The 13,059-nt window shown below is 37.0% G+C and overlaps 1 protein-coding gene across 1 annotated transcript in view; it reads right to left on the bottom strand.

Moving 5' to 3' along the window:
* Positions 1–2,046: 2,046 nt before the first annotated feature.
* The window catches only part of LTA4H (leukotriene A4 hydrolase), a 14,257-nt gene continuing 3,244 nt past the window's right edge, over positions 2,047–13,059 (bottom strand). The window contains exons 4-19 of the mRNA XM_008947404.1: positions 12,714–12,782; positions 11,820–11,924; positions 9,503–9,555; positions 8,856–8,928; positions 8,427–8,567; positions 8,150–8,173; positions 7,043–7,113; positions 6,816–6,927; positions 5,871–6,015; positions 5,688–5,791; positions 5,236–5,321; positions 4,632–4,686; positions 4,207–4,302; positions 3,605–3,687; positions 2,597–2,701; positions 2,047–2,281 (exon numbers count right to left, since the gene is read on the bottom strand). Coding sequence (XP_008945652.1) covers positions 2,161–2,281; positions 2,597–2,701; positions 3,605–3,687; positions 4,207–4,302; positions 4,632–4,686; positions 5,236–5,321; positions 5,688–5,791; positions 5,871–6,015; positions 6,816–6,927; positions 7,043–7,113; positions 8,150–8,173; positions 8,427–8,567; positions 8,856–8,928; positions 9,503–9,555; positions 11,820–11,924; positions 12,714–12,782 — 1,443 coding nt within the window. The 3' untranslated portion in view covers positions 2,047–2,160. The remainder of the gene's footprint in view (positions 2,282–2,596; positions 2,702–3,604; positions 3,688–4,206; positions 4,303–4,631; positions 4,687–5,235; positions 5,322–5,687; positions 5,792–5,870; positions 6,016–6,815; positions 6,928–7,042; positions 7,114–8,149; positions 8,174–8,426; positions 8,568–8,855; positions 8,929–9,502; positions 9,556–11,819; positions 11,925–12,713; positions 12,783–13,059) is intronic.

Genomic DNA, 13,059 nt, shown 5'->3' with positions numbered 1-13,059 from the left:
AGAATACCTGTAAGTTCTTTACACAGAAACAAATTGCACTATTTTTATTCCAAGAGAAGCCAGTATTTTATGGTGTTTTTCAAAAGCTGAGTGACAGAATATTCATATAAAGAATTTAAACTGATTTTTGAGCCTCAATCACCTAGAAGTTAATTTTTCTGTCATTTTAATATAAACTACTTAGACATATGTAGCTTAACGTTGAATGGAAGAACTCAGGATGCCTTGAACCAAATCCAACACGGAATGTACTTACCTTAATTTACATTATGGCTGCCAGCATGAAAAGATGAAACTCCTGGTAAAGGACATTATTTCATCTACTTGAAAGCTTATATCAATCAAAACTCAGACAGAAATAAATCGAGATGCTCTCCACTCCCACCCTAAGTGCTATTATTAAATCCAAGCCTTTTGACATGACCTGTATTGGGTAACTTCCTCCTCCAAGACAGCGATTCTTTTTTCCTTTTTGTTTTTATTACTCCTTGATACGTGATTTTAATGTGTACTAACTGATCATCTCTAGGCAAAGTGGTTCTTGCCAAACTCACTTCAAAAAACAATCTATAGGTGGCACTATTTGCAACCGTTTCACCGAAATCATTAACTTGAACCAGCCTGCTGGAACAATTAAAAGAAAAAACAGGCTCCTGATGTTTTTTTTTTACCTTTTCTCGAAGTTGTTTTATCACTGTGGTAATTCCCAGAATGGGTTAAAAAAATGTAAATATTCAACAACTCAAATGGGGGAAAGAATGACTTGGGCTTTAGCACCCATGCAGTAATTAGAAGATTTTAAAATCACAGAATATCTTAGGTTTGAAGGGACCCTAGAGATCATCTAATCCAACTTCCCTGCCATGGACAGGGACACCTCTTAACCAGACTGGGTTGCCCAAGGCCTCATCCAACCTGGCCTTGAACACCTCCAGGGAAGGGACATCCACAGCCTCTCTGGGTAATCTCTTCCAGAGTCTCGCCACCCTCGTACTAAAGAACATCTTCCTAAAATCCAGTCTAAACCTACTCTCAGTTTAAAACCATTTCCCCTTGTCCTGCCACTGCACACTCTTGTGAAAAGTCCCTCTCCAGCCTTCCTGTGGGTTCCTTTCAGGTATTGGAAGGCAGTTATGAGATCCCCCAAGTCTTCTCTTCTCCAGGCTGGACAATCCCAGTGTCCTCAGCCTGTCCTTGTATCAGAGATGCCCCAGCCCCTGGATCAACTTTGTGGCCCTTGTCTGGACTCAATCCAACAGATCTACGTCCCTTTTCTGGTGGAGACACCAGAATTGGATGCAGTATTTGAGGTGGGGTCTCACAAGAGCAGAGTAAAGGGGGAGAATCACCTCCTTTGATCTGCTGGCCACAAAATATATAGTGGGTCAAAACAATTTAAGTTACTAAAGGCATAGCAAGTTATTAAATCTGAAATTTGGTAAAAAACCCATGTTTGCTAAGAAAAGAAAACAAGAAAGTATTTCAGGCGACTATTAGTGCACAGCACAAGACCCAACACGAGTAACTACCTGTTGTGATTAACGTGGGGAATTGACTAATGTAACACAGCCATGACAAACAGGGATGGATGGAAATTCTGCTCCAACACTACAATGCTGGGATCCATTTAGGTCTCCCTAGTCCTCCTAGGCCCACAATAAAAATTTCTGCCACAACAAAGGAAGAACAAATAAACCACAACTATTACTTCAAAACTTTTCATACAGATCAATACACAGAGAAGTTGACAATGGAAAGATTTATTTTTCAGTCTTCAGACACTGGAGGTTTCAACCATGTCACAATGAAAAAAAGCTGTGCACAAAGAGTCATACCGTCCACATATTGATTTTCCATGTCTTTAACTCCATGAGTGACAAATGGCTATATCTCAGAACAGCTTTTTTGTGTGTTCTAAAAATTGCTTGTAAGAAACCCATTCTCCCAATTCCAGAGATTTAGTGAATTTGCCTTTTATTTTATTTTCCATTTGGAAATGCAAAATAGAAAGTACCCAACTTCATTTGGAAAGTTCATTTAAAGCTAAAGTAGTACCAGAGCAGCAGATCTTTTTATGGCATAATCAAGCACACATAACGGTTTGTGGCATCTATCTCTTCTTGCAGCAACAAGAAAATTTCAAAGAAACTGGTAAATTTGTCACTGATCCAGGTTCAAGTCTTTGCTCACAAGCATTGAAGTGACTGGGTGCATAGAGGCTCTATGCTCCAGAAACGTCTTGACAGCCAGATCTCGACACTTGTCAAAACTGTAAAGGTCCCTGTAAAAGGGGAGACAGGGGGGAGGGGGGGGAAGAAAAAAGGCACCATTACAAAAATCTAAGAAAATGGTACAATGGAGATTTTCTCAAGGTTTTACTTTCCCCTTGAAAGCAGGAGACTAAACTTTCTTCTGTTAAAAAGAGTCAGCAAGTGGAAAGCGACTCTGAAGATAAGGCTTGTTCAAAGAATACAGAATATTCTGTATTGCATCACTTCCAAGTATAACATAAGTACCTTCACAACATCAAGTATTACACACTCTGTACTAAAAATGCCAAAAACTCGAGCTCCTACAATTTGGAGACTACTTTTACCTGAACAAGGGTCGAGTAAACTTCATCCTGCCCTGATCTGTTGCCATTTTCAGAGCCAGGGGAATAGCTTCTTCCCATTTGGACTTGATGCAGAGGCGCAGCCATCTGGAACAAAAAAATTTTTTTTTAATTTACACTTTTATTTTAATTTGTGGTGGTTAGTTATCTTACATTCTCTTCCTACAAACACTGTGGGTAGTTCTGTGTCATCATGGGAATTACATTCCGTATAAGTGTCTATAAATGACATTTTCTATAAAATAGGAAAAAATGGCCTCAAGGTTTCTCAAAAATGGGCTGATTATTTTCTGCAGCTATGTATTTCTTTTATTCTACAGCAGCATCACTCAGAACTGAATTACATAGCACTTGTCATGTTTGACCAAGTGATGAAAACAACCAACCTACCCACCCAACTCCAAGCAAAACATCATCAGCAACCAGCATGTGCTTGTTTTTTAAAAAACTAGAAGAAATTGATCGTTACCAGAAGCAGAAACTACACTGTATGTTTAAAATGCTTATATTCTGAATAAGAAAGAACTTTAAGTTAGTTAAGGCAGAATAACCACCATCACAATTGCAAATGTATCTGAGTACATAGCAGTGGCAAAACTTGTAAAGATTACTTATGTCCTCAACAATCCCTTTTCCTTTTTTTAACAAGTGACACGTAAAAACAAAATAGAAGAAAACAGGATGGGCACAAGAATCAGGCCATTTAGCAAGAAGCATTTCCTACTTGTTTAGAAACTTCTTTTGTCTCATAAAAAAAGATTTCAAATTTGTGCCCATTGCCCCTTGTTGTATCACTGGGCACCACTGAAAAAAGACTGGCCTCATCCTCTTGTCTCTTGGCCTTTACATATTTATAAAACCTTGATAAGATCCCCTCTGCAACCCCTGCACCAGTTCTGTATAACAGTGTGTCTGAGACCCTTTATGAAGCAGGACTCTTTCTTCTATGAAAGCATTTAAGAGTAGAAAAACTCCCATGCTAGAACAAACCTGAATCTTATTTCAGAATTGTGTATAGCATTGAAGTCATACGCTTGCTGCATTCGTTGGACATGTGAGAGTGGAAGAGGAGCCTGAAAAAGAAAATTACACAGTCAGAATAAGCCAGCAGCACATGTCAAGCCACATACTTCAAAAATAAACAGGTTCATTCAAGAAGATTGATGCTACAAAAGAATTAAAAGCTTACCACAACTAATATTTGTATTTGTTCTTTTCACTTGCTCCTAGTATGGGGGAAGGGACAAGGACTAAACGTTCCCACACCCAGTAGTACTGAAACATTCAAAACAAAGTATTCCCAGTCTGTTTTATTTATAGCTTATTTGCTTTCAAGTTAAATACAGACAAAATCAAACACCTTATATTTTTGTTTTTGCCTTTCAATCCAAAATGCTCTATGAGTTGCTCATTAACTGAAGGGCAGACAATCAATGAGGCACAGTTGAAGGTTTTAGTAACTATGCATGGTGAGAGCAGATTATTTTAGCAAAACTTAAAAGAAAACAAGACAACAGAATTCCAAAGCACACCTGGGCTTCTGTGTCTGCTTTTGTGATACCAGAATCCAGTTAACCCAGGCATGCATTTACCTCCAGAAGCAACAGTGCCAAGAACTCAATCAACTGATGAGATGACATTTCCTTCAGGTCTGCTGAGCTGAATGAGTCCAAATCACTCTCCTTTGCCTAGAAGGGAATGGTTACTTAAGTTACTAATAGGTATTTCAAAATATAATTGTGCAATTTTTGCTTGGACATCTGCATTTAGACTAACAAAAAGCTGGCTGTGTGCCTTGTTAAAATATGTACTGCACCTCATGTACAGAAGTCACAACAAATCCACAGACTCTAGGATGAAAGGCCAGTCTACAAAATGCAAAATCCCTGGAAGCCACTGTATCACCATAAATACACTTCCTCTCAGCAAATGATTTTTCAGAAGAGAATGGCTTGCTCTGTGTAAACAGGCCTAGCTTTTCAAGATACAGACACCTCAGTGTTCTTTAACCACTCACTTTGATCCATCTTTGGCTCAAGGCAACACAAGCATTTGATAGTGTCATATCGTACCTGTCAAACATAAAATAAGAAGGGTCACACTCTGGAAACACAAAAAGCTCCTGTAATTTTTTTATGAATGCTTAGAAATTATTTTCAAATGGCTCCGCATTTGTTTGCTGTAGGCTCCATCTCAATACTGCAACACAATTTACAAAAGATCTATTAAGATTAAATATATTTCTGTCTTAGAGACAAGCACTTTGTGCATAGGTGACAATATCCCCCGGTCTCATACACTCTTAAGATGATCAATACTTCTGTGCATATATGTTCACACATGTATTATAGCTGAAAAGATAATACTGTGGCACCAAACTGTGAGAAAAAAACCACAATCTTTCCTGGCAACTTTCAAAGCAAAACTGATATCCACCAGAACAAAAAATTGAAAACATTAACAGCAAAATGTTTTTCTCTATCAATTTCTACATAGTACTAGGACATTTTCTAATAAAAAGTTTGTGGGAAGACTTTCACCCTGTTTACAAATATGACTGTTTGGAAAGCCACATGCAATCTGGAGAAGGAAAAGATGAACTAAAAAGCATGGCAGCTTACGTAGGCTTCACTGGTGGCATTCTTTTTTTTTGCATTCCTGGAGCATGAAACCACGAGTCCCAATCAACTTTATCCAGAATATCTACCTACAAAGCAACACAAATTCTTATTCAATTTCACACGTTATTTTTAGAGAAGAGCATATGCTACAAAAACTAGGTTAATTTTTTTCCCCTTCTTTTTAACATCCCTACAATTAACCTGGAGAATCCTATAGATTAATTCAAAACAAAATATTCCCTTCTATAAAAAAAAAAAAAGAAAAAAAACAGAAACCCAAAAAGCATCATAATGTAAATTAAGCTTTGTAAGATTCCAGACTACATTATATTAAAATTTTGAGATAAAAGATAGATAAAGAACCGGTCCTTAAAAGGAGGCAATTCCTGAGCTATGCCAGAGTTTCACATAGTTAAAAGGTTTCAAGCAACTAGTTTTAAATACTGGCCAACCTTATCCTTGAAGTACGAGTACAACAACTTCTTCCAGTCCTCAGTTACTACGCTCTTATAAGCGAACTGCTGAATGTAAGCCTTCAGGAAGCCAATGAAGACATCTAACAGTTAAAAGACAAATGTTTCAGTGTTCAAAATTAAAATGGGAAACTATCCTTATAAAGTCTGACTAATACTTACCTGGACCTCCAAGAAGTTGTTCAAGGTAAAAAAGCAAAGCAAAGCCTTTCTCATATGGAACAGATGAGTAGGCAGCATCAGGATCTACTCCATCTAAATTAGGGACGAGGTGAGTTACAGGATTTTTATCTCCAAGAGTATTTATCTGTGACAAAATCACAAGAAAATACATTAATCTACAAAAACTAGTACTCTTGCAAATCACTACTAATCATATTTACAAAGGTATAATCCATCCAAAACTAAGATGACCTCATTTCAAAGCATTCCATCTCATTCTTTTTCCTGAAGTTCCGAATCTGCGTGAAACGTAAGTTTACTAAACTTTTCTCTCATTTTATCAGTGTCTGATCATGTACCACAGAAAGATGTTAGGACCAATCACCCTGTGCTCCAGCTGTCTCAAAGCAGCTAAATAATGTCATGTCTGTCATAATCACAAGCACCTAATGCACTATCTAGATTTATCCCTTTATTAACTATTTAGACTATTTGATTTAAATAGCTGGTATAAAGAATAAAATTGAAACAGGATTTATTCACAGTAAACCAGGCAAACTGCACCACCCAAACCAAATGAGAGGGCTGGAAACAGCACAGGCTGGAAATCTGAAAACTAAAATTTTAACTTGCTACCTAAACACAAAAGTAAACAACCCTCCTAGACAGTAACAGATTAGGAATACCCTCAGTTATAATGCAGTACACAGGAAATGAAGGAATCAGTTACACACATGAGGCACTGGAAATTCTGATAGTCATATCTGCAGGTAATTTTGGCAACTGTTCAGCCATTTACCAGTATGCTAACAGGTAATATTGCAACTTGGCCATACCCAGAACAACCAAGAGAGTGTTAAAATCCTCCTTACATCCTTACTCCTACTCATCCTTACAGACTAACTTAGAACCCTTCAAAAAGCTTTAGCTAATCTGAGTATTTACCGTATTCTGCAGTTCCCTCCAACCTCCCAGGGCCTGAAAGTGCCTGAACTGCTCACCAAACAACCGACCACCAATCCTGCGTTCCAGGTATACAGTATGTCCTTCATTCAGCCTGGAAATACATTAATAAAGTCAGCACTGATAGAATGGCAAAATTAACTTAGTTGGGTCTCTTTACAGATTAATTTTAAAAATATGACTTGCATTGCAATGAACATCACACCTACCAAAAATGCTCCCATGTTTTGTTTGTTACCAGGTTTCCTGTCCAGCTGTGAGAGATTTCATGAGCAATGACCTAAAACAGAGGAAACAATGATAGCCTTACTGATTAGACTCCTCTGGAAAATGAACATCAAATCCCAACAGAAAGAAAAAAGTCCTAACAGGATCTCATTTACTGCACTACATTACCCAAAGCAAATTAGCATTTACAGCTCTCTAAACTTACCCATACAAATTTTATTTAGAGGACTAACACTATCTTGCTGAACGTTCTCCAGAAATAATTTTAAATGTCCAGCCTGCAAGTCACAGAGCCACCCTGATCAACAAAATTAATTCCTCTGGTAGCTCAGTGCAGGTTACTTGGTCATTAAATCACATTTCAGAATACTAGGTCCATGCCAAGTGACAAACTAGTACTACTTTCCCACCTAAGCAACTTCTGCAGTGCTGGGATGTTCTAAATTATCAACCAAAAAGAAATCAGTCATCCTTAGTAGGATAATGATGCATGATACATTAAAAAGTATCCATGTCAAATATTTCTGTACTCTTGGGAGAAGACAACTGTATATTCTGGTTTTTCTAGCAGTATATCAGTCTAGCAGAAAGACATACAACAGCATCCAGAGTACACAACTTTCCAGAAAGAAAGCAGAATTTACTCAGATCATACTCATGATTTCTACATTAAAACAAACCATACACAACACGCATTCTAATGCATAGACAGACATATAAAGGAAGAAGTTCCCTACAAACAATTTCAATGAGATCAATTCAAGTGTGGCTTTTAAACGCACCTATACACAAGACAGGAAAAGTGCTACCTCAGTAGTAGTTAGCTACCTCAGCTAAGTTCAGTCAGCCCCCTGTGCAAACAGGCACCCACCTTATTTTCATCTGTTCGTTATACAAAACAGGCATGTCTCCAGTTTTTCAGAGTTTACTCAGAACTAAAACTCACTCTGACTTCCTGAGTTACTGCCTCAATTTTTAATTCCCTGAATGAAAAAGAGGCCAAGTTTTCAGGTATCTATTACAAAAGAAATTAAGATATAACTTCAAGTTGTGTTCTACTCGAGGATGTGAACCTATTTTGCACTTACATTTGATAGAGATCGATCACCTGCCTAAAAAAAAAAAGAGAGGAAAATAGACAAGGCAGTTGTCAGTTTAAGTAAACCTCAAAACATATCAGTTAATACAGTTTCATGCATGTTACCCAACTCCAAAGGAGGCAGGAACATTTAGAGTTCATTCTAGGGGCAAGATTAATCAAATTTATGAATTAATATCCATCACTTGATAGATAAGGAAACCTTAAGGAAAACAAAGTTAAGTTAAAGCGTAACTAATAAAAGTTAACTAGTAAGTTACACTCACCAATAGTGTTGGAGTTACAAAAGTAAGACAAGGATTCTCCATACCACCATAAGGAAAAGAAGGTGGCAAGACTAACAAATCATACTGTCCCCATATATAGGGTCCTGCTAAATCTTCAGCTGTTTTCAGCATAGCTTCAGCCTGAAAGAAGAATTCACATTAGTTTCTAACATGACTTCTGACTACAAACACTGAACAAGTAACAAGCTACGGGTTCCACACTTCATCCTCTTTCACCTTGGCACGCCCCAGATGGAAAGTGAGTACAAGACTGTACCAGTATTTATTATCAGTAGTAGTTTTGTGTTGTGACAGAACAGCAGCATCTTTGGGGAGAGCTGCAGATGAACAGAACACTGAACTACAGTCTGTTCTGTTTCCAATACTATGTGAGACAGTTTACAAAACATCTTTCTGTTAATCACTCACCTCAGCAAATTCATAGGCTGATTTATCCACTAGCTCCTTTTCAGCCCACACCAGTGTCCTTGGGCCAATCTTTCTGTTGAAAGTAAAAATACAACTCAGAGACTATGAACTGGAAATAATTCATATTGCTAAAGAAACTCATTAGAGTCTTTGTCTCTTTTTCCTTTCAACTGCTGCAGTGAAGCTTTAGAAAACAAAACAAACCACACACATCCACTGTAGAGGAAAAATAAATAGGAAATATATTTACACATTTTAAAATGCTGTGAAGCCCTAATATAAAAGCATTATTATGGACTAGATTAACTCATCTTTGTGCAGATTAGCAATGAGGCTGAAGCTATAATTCTCTGCCTTTTGTACATGATGAGGCTTATCTTTTACCTGAGGGAAAAGATACTATTCTCTGAGATAGAAAAAACCCTTAGTGGCTCAAATGAACTCCAAACTCTTCATATTTCTTTAACTCACAGCAAAATTATATTCTGTAGAAAAAAATTATCCAAAAGTGAATCAATATACAGGCACTTTGATATAAATAAACAGGTTTATTAAATTGCTAAGATCTTTTAAAACTAGGAACAAGACCAAGAAATAAGAGAACTCTGAAAGTTATTAATATATATACTTCACCCAGATTCACTCACCTGTTTTCTAAAGCTCCAACCACTAAAGCAAACAAGTAACAAGGTATGGGAACCTAGTGGAGAACATGAGAAAAACCAAGATCTTATTTGTAATATGATCTTATTTGTAATATAACACCACTGATTCAAATAAAAATAAAGGTATGTAAATAAAGAGGTGTGCACATTCCCTCCATGGTTTCCTGCCTTATGTTATACTAAAGGCATTGTTTTTCCTCCACAAATTATACTCCTTTATCTCCAAGAAGTACTTGTTTCACAAATGTTTCATCCAAAGACCACAACATTAAGTATTGTTGCTATTTCAAAAAAAATGTGCATGCAAAATGCCACTGGTTTGGTTTCTGTTCAGAAGAAAGTCAGTTTTCCATATTCATTCCAGTTCCATTAAATCTAGTGGAAGGAGAAGTTAAGAGATACTGCTCAGATAAAGGGCAGTCTTATCACACAGAAAGATGCAGGAAGAGCTTTAATGAATTCAAGTAAGCAAGAATATTTATGGATACAAAAGACTGAGAAAAATAAATTTTAAGATATGTTTGACTTCCATGTTTGGAATGAAAAAATTTAAAATGTTTGTTATTTTAATAAAAAAAAATCCAAAGCTACAGTATCCTTATAGAGAAATGCTTTCTCCCAGTGCTCTGGAAACAAAAGGGGATAATACACCTATTTCTCTAAGAGTTCCATTTTCTCTGACTAAACAACATTAAACAAATAAGACTTTAAATCATAATTACTTGGAGACAACATATCAGAAAATTTTGTTTCACCACGATCCCCAAATCATTTCAATATAGTTTATTAAAATACCCATATCTTCATGTGCATTTTAATTCTGCATATTAACACACAATATATTACTGAAAAGATTTATGTCCATTGACTGGTTTTATAGAATGGTGTTACTAAGAGACTGCCAATATATCTCCAGATTTTGATGCCAACTATGGTAATTTGAAAATGTGAAGTTACTTTAAATGTGAAACGACTCCAAATCTCAATGGCTGTTGGGTTATAAATTCATTTTTACAGAGGCTGCTCTCCACTATATTTCTTACCATCCTGGCCGAGCAGGAGTGAAAAAAAAAAAAAAAAAAAAAGTAGTTTTAGGTAAGTTCAGCACACACATATCAATGAATTTGCCTTTTTCATCTAACACCTGCCTTTTTGAACAAATCAATCTCATGGTTTTGTATGCTGGATATCTGTGTCTTTTGCAATGCATTTGTCTTTTTTAACTTATATATTTTGTGTTTAACGCGTTTGACTTTTTTAATGAAAGACACAGCTCTTCTAACAAATTAATCTCATGGGTTTCTATAATAGAAAGTGTAGTATAATTCCAAATATTATTCTGTGTACAGGTCCAAGCAACCTTATCAACAGCATATTTCTAGATAACACAGCTCTGGATAACATACAACCCAGAGCCTTATGCACACAACTGAGAGCACCAAATGTTTGGGCTGCACAGAGAAGGCCAAACGCTGCGTATTGAAGAGCTCACAGATCAGGTGACAAGGTTTCTTCCTCTCTCTCCCCTCTTGCCTCTCTCAGGTTTCACAAAGCAGCCAACAGCTGCTGTAGTTCAGAGTAGGTTCTGCTCCTCTCCTCCACTTATTATTTGATCCCTCGTTGTACTCATTGAGATCCTCAGCAGCCCAGATCAGCTCAGTAAAATAATTTCTTTTTTGGACTTCTGTTAATTTCATCCACTTGTTCAGCAAAGTGAACTAGGCTCACCAAGAGATCCCACAAACATCATAACCGTAACCCAAAAAGTAGTGAGAACAAAAATGGCAGACATGTAAATTGAGACTGTCACTTTAGGAGCAGTGGAATCATGAAAGTAGCTGCACCACTTAATAAAACTTCATCCTGAGAACGGTAATCTTTATTTTATATAAAAATTCATTCCAATCCCCAGCTTCACTGCTAAGGTCTTGTCAAGTTAAAAATTAGCAAGATCTGTTTTCCAAAACTCATTCCCACATTACTCAATCCATGGGTTACTTCCTAAGAATCAGTGGAGACAAAGGGTTTTGACAGTACTAGCTTCGAGTATTACTGATCATTTTCAAAACTCAAATCTGGCTATTCTGAGAACCCCAAAATGACCAGTAAGCATCACCAGCACCCACTGGTTGACTTTTCAGAGTCGGGGATTCATAATACTTCGTATTTCTGTAACGGTGAAGACCCATCAGAAATCACATGATTTGTCAATGACATCAAAACCGCATCTCAGGTGACTGTGAGCTGCATGAGGTTGGAATTCTGGTGGGACACCCGCTTCCTAGCTTGGAGCACTCACGTCCTGACTGAAGTGGTAGATCTTCCGGCCGCAGTCCTCTGGGTCAGGCGTCTCCCCCTCGCGATGGGCACTCATAAGGGCCACCAGTTCCTTAGGAACAGATATCTGAAAGGTCACCCAACAGTGAGGGACTCAGCTGGCACACAGGATTATACAGTACATTAGAAGCAGCTACAGCAAGAAGAGTCACCAAGATTTGTTCTGTTGTTAAGTCCTGTGCAAGTAGAATATAAGGCACACAGCAAATTTTGTCTTCGAGGCTGGCAATATTTAATGAAACAGAAGGATTACCTCTGACATCAGTTAAAGGTCAATTTCTCCAGACTCCTGAACTGTAATGTCACACTGCACATCTTACTTGTTGCTCCCTTAAAATAATCGGACTATTTATGCCAGGACTGCAAAGAACCTCTAATTATGTACCAGAATATATTACTTCATGCACATAAGAGAGTCATTTCAAGTACTTTTACTTTACAGAGCTCTTTGTTGTCTTACTGTCAGCTCTTCTTAACCTAAGAGCATATTTCTTTCTGAAAGAAAGATTTATTTCCATAGAAATATTATAGAAATATATAGAAATACATTTATAGAAGAAATATTTTCTTTTTTGCTTTTGGAAATAAAGATCCATGTGAATGAAAAGACGATATCTATATATACATATATATACACACACACACACATATATATATATAAAGTGAAAGATAAAGCTATACAAGTGCCACAGGGAACATAACATAAGCAGATTTTGGCTCTTATATTAACCTAAAAGTCAATATTCTCTGTTTTTATTTTAGGCCACATGTCAGCAGCTAAAAAACCAAATAGATAAAAAAATCACCCATTATAGTAGTTTCTTTAGTTAGACACACATGACTTGGGTTTATCTACCTCTGCATAGTAGGTGAGTTTCACAGCGGGTGTGTCTTGGCATGGAAAGATGGCTCTGCAGTGGGTAGCCTGGAGAAGGAGAAAAAAAAACCCAACCTAAACAAAGTGAAAACATAACAATCTTTCTAATGCAGAGGACTAAAAATAAATCAACCTAATACAATACATTGGAAATCTACACAGCTCCTCTAGAGATTTCGTTACCTACAAACCAATGCCTCCTGTCTCTTACAGCTTATAGTATTTTTCATAGTTAAGGCTTTTTTAGAAGAAATAAATAGTGGTAGGTAAAACAAGAAAATAGACACAGTTGCGGATTGCGAAGGACTGCATATTCTTCAGCAGG

Source organism: Merops nubicus, unplaced genomic scaffold (assembly GCF_000691845.1).
Source record: "Merops nubicus isolate BGI_N331 unplaced genomic scaffold, ASM69184v1 scaffold28929, whole genome shotgun sequence".
Lineage (NCBI taxonomy): Eukaryota > Metazoa > Chordata > Aves > Coraciiformes > Meropidae > Merops > Merops nubicus.
This window is presented reverse-complemented; position numbering and strand designations above follow the sequence as displayed.